The 3,398-nt window shown below is 45.7% G+C and overlaps 1 protein-coding gene across 1 annotated transcript in view; it reads left to right on the top strand.

Annotated features, from left to right (window-relative positions):
* Positions 1 to 176: 176 nt before the first annotated feature.
* Positions 177 to 3,398, top strand: part of LOC107106954 (zinc finger protein 658B-like) — a gene marked incomplete at its 5' end in the record, with an annotated part of 19,235 nt that continues 16,013 nt past the window's right edge. Inside the window, one exon of the mRNA XM_015407170.1 lies at positions 177 to 305. Coding sequence (XP_015262656.1) covers positions 177 to 305 — 129 coding nt within the window. The remainder of the gene's footprint in view (positions 306 to 3,398) is intronic.

The following is a 3,398-nucleotide window of genomic DNA, read 5'->3' as shown; positions in this document are numbered from 1 at the left end:
AAATATTCAGCTCGACTGTATTGAGACCGCCTTCTTATCTCACCATGACATTGGAAGTACATCTTGGAGTGTTAAATAGGGATCTCAGGAATTTTGTTTGAACCAATTCTAGTGCCTGAAGATTGCCTGGTCTCTGGCCCGCTTCCTCTGACCCAGCCCTGCATTTCCTCGGGTAGGATGGCCAGAAACTGCTTCAAGATCACCAGGTCCAGGATCTGCTTCTTGGAGCGCCTCTCCGGCTCCAGTCAGTGGCTGCCAAGTCCATGGAGCTGGCTGCAAACCTCCCGGGGCCCAGCGGCCTCGTGGTAGCAGAACTGCCGGAAACACTGGCGATGTTCCTCTGAGACCCCGGTGTCCTGATGCAGGACCTCTGGCACCGCTCTTTCCCAGAATTCAACACCACTCCCCACCTGGATGGGACGGGGGGTCTTTCCTTGATCTCTTGCCAATTCCTGGTCCTTCTGGGTCCTGCCCTTCCATCTCCTTCCCCTTCTTTTGGGCCGCCTGAGAATGCAAAAAGATTCCTTTACTTACTTGGTATAAAGGGGGACAGGGGAATATACCTGAAAGGCAGACAGGAAACTAAAGTACATGGAGCTACAAGCCCCGCCACACCAGAGAGTGGACAAAGAGAAAGTTTTCTCCATCTCCCAAAACACTAGAGCATGAGGCCACCCAGTCAAGCTAATGAGCAGTAGATTCAGGAAAGGCAAAAGGAAATATTTCTGTACACAAAGAGTAATTAAAATGTGGAATTCACTGCCAGAGCATGTAGTCATATCCAGTGTTCCCTCTAAGCTGAGTTTGTGTGAGCTAGCTTACAGTTTTTTAGCCTGCGGCTCACACATTTTTGTCTGAGCTCACGAAGGATGGCTCCAGAGCAAACTAATTTATTCAGCAGCCAAATGGCTCGCTCATAACTTTAATGCCAGTAGCTCACAAAGTAGAATTCTTGCTCACAAGACTCCACAGTTTAGAGGGAGTATCGGTCATATCCGAGGAATAAATTCATAGTGGAGTAAATAGATTCATGGAGGATCAGTCTCTCAATGGCTACTAGCCATGGTGGCTGAGGGGAATCTCCACATTCAGAGGCACTAAGCCTCTGACTCCCAGAGCCAGGAGGCAACATCAGGGGAAGGCCTCGGCCTCTCTGCCCTGTTGTTGGCCATCTGGAGGAACTGGTTGGCCATTTTGTGACAAACAACAAGATGGTCACAGTCCAGAGAACTTACAATATATACATCATACAACTGTGATAAAGAAGCATTCACAATTTTGTATCTCAAGATGTTGTACAAACCATTAATTTCTGAAGTGATTATTACAGGAAATAATACAATAGAAACAGAAGCGAAAAGGCGGGAGTTTGACTTAAGCCCTTTTGGGAGAACTTTTTTCTAGAATTAGAGATGTTGCTTCTCAAGCTATGTGAAAGAGTTAGAAAACTCATGAGTATGCAGCTTTTGGTTGCTTGAGGAACTCCATTCTTTGTGTTGACTGGCACAATTTTTGGTCAGAGGAAGACATATTGTTGAAACGGCAGCACCAATCCGGAGACCACCGTCCCGCCTTTTTGCTTCTGTTTCTATTGTATTATTTCCTGTAATAATCACTTCAGAAATTAATGTTTTGTACAACATCTTGAGATAAAAAATTATGAATGCTTCTTTACCACAGTTGTATGATTTACATATGGCCATTTGGTGAGACAAGAGGCTGGACTAGATGGACTATTGGTCTGATCCAGTAGGGCTCTTATGCTCTTATTACAGGGGGTCCAATGTTCCCTCTAAGCTGTGGAGTCTCGTGAGCAAAAATTCTACTTTATGAGCTACTGGCATTGAAGTTGTGAGCGAGCGATTTGGCTGCTGCATAGATTAGTCTGCTCTGGGGCCATCCTTCCTGAGTGAAGGCAAAACTGTGTGAGCAGGAGGCTAAAGGACTGTGAGCTAGCTCACACTCAGCTTAGAGGGAACACTGCAGGGGTCCTGTTGCTGAGGCCACTTCATTCATTCATTCATTCATTCATTCATTCATTCATTCATTCATTCATTTTATTACGGTCAGAGACCCATAAAATAGCATACAGAACAAAAGCAAAAAGCATTACAGAGAAGAGATATCATGAGGAACATTGAGGAGCTTACGCTTTGTAAATGCAATAAAGAGAAATTTGGCAACATTCCTTGATATTGCAATGAATTTGTCCTCCAATAGATGTTTCAGCAAAAGTTCCTCAGAGTGGATTACTAATTGTCCTTGGTGTCTGAATGACCTTATTATAGGTGTAATTAAAAGGGCTCTTTCTTCTGCATAGTAGGAACACTGGAATAATATATGGAAAAGGGTCTCAATTGACTCGGAGGGGCATGAGCAAAATCTCAAATGCCTAGGGATGCGTTGAAATCTTCCGGCAAGAACTGCCGATGGAAAAGTGTCAAATCTAGCTCTGGAAAAAGCCCATCTATGATTTGGGTTGGGAATATTGGCTATATATAAAGGAGCAGTCATATACATTTTGGGTTTCAAAGATTTGTAAAGAGGCGAGAGTACAGCATAGGATGTTTGCTGCTCAATATCTCTGAGACGTTGGTGAACGATATTTTTTGCCCTATCGTATCCACTTTCCAGAAGTTGGTTCGGGTCCAATCCTAATGTTCTCAATTTGTGAATGGCTCTGGTGGACCACTGAGGGTAAGGGGATGCGGCCAATAGAAAAGGAAATAACCCAACGGGAAAAAGGTGGACTTTAAGTGTTGCTGAGGCCACGATCCTCATGGTGATGTGTCCCCAGGTGCCCTCTGTCCCTCCTGGCCTTCTGGATGTGGGCAGGGTGATATTGGGGGGGGGAGGCGTGGGTCTCTGCCTGTCCCAGGGGAGTTGCCTTCTGCTGTGACTCATGGGGATTGGTGGTGTTTCCATCGACACCAGGGGCCTTGCTAGGGTCTCTGTGCCTTGGCAACTGATTTTTTTTTTTAATCCCCTCTCCTCTGCTGGGGCCAGAGTTATAGCTGATTGTCCCAGTCCAGACATCACCCCCCCCCGGGAAAAAATGCCTGCAGCGGCATTTATTTATTTATTTATTTATGCAGAATCAAAATGACCAGCAATGGAACGCCCATTTCATATGCTGAAGAGCCACACTGGACCCTCAATGTCTTATACTGAATTCTGTTGTCCTTAAGAGATACTGATTATTCCCACCACCACCAAACCGCCCCCCCAAAAAAATTTACATAGTGGAGAAAAGCCCATGCTGAGAGCCGCCTTTCTCTCTTCCAAGATCCAATACTTTATTCCCCATCACCCCCCCCTTGACTTACTTGCAAGGAAATCTTCCCCGGATCCGGCTGGAAAGCTTTTCCGTGCAGTTGCGGATCTGAACCCCTCTTTCC

This window comes from Gekko japonicus, unplaced genomic scaffold (assembly GCF_001447785.1).
Source record: "Gekko japonicus isolate JY-2015 unplaced genomic scaffold, Gekko_japonicus_V1.1 scaffold4332, whole genome shotgun sequence".
Lineage (NCBI taxonomy): Eukaryota > Metazoa > Chordata > Lepidosauria > Squamata > Gekkonidae > Gekko > Gekko japonicus.
Note: the sequence above shows the minus strand (reverse complement) of the source record. Positions and strands in the feature narration are given on the sequence as shown.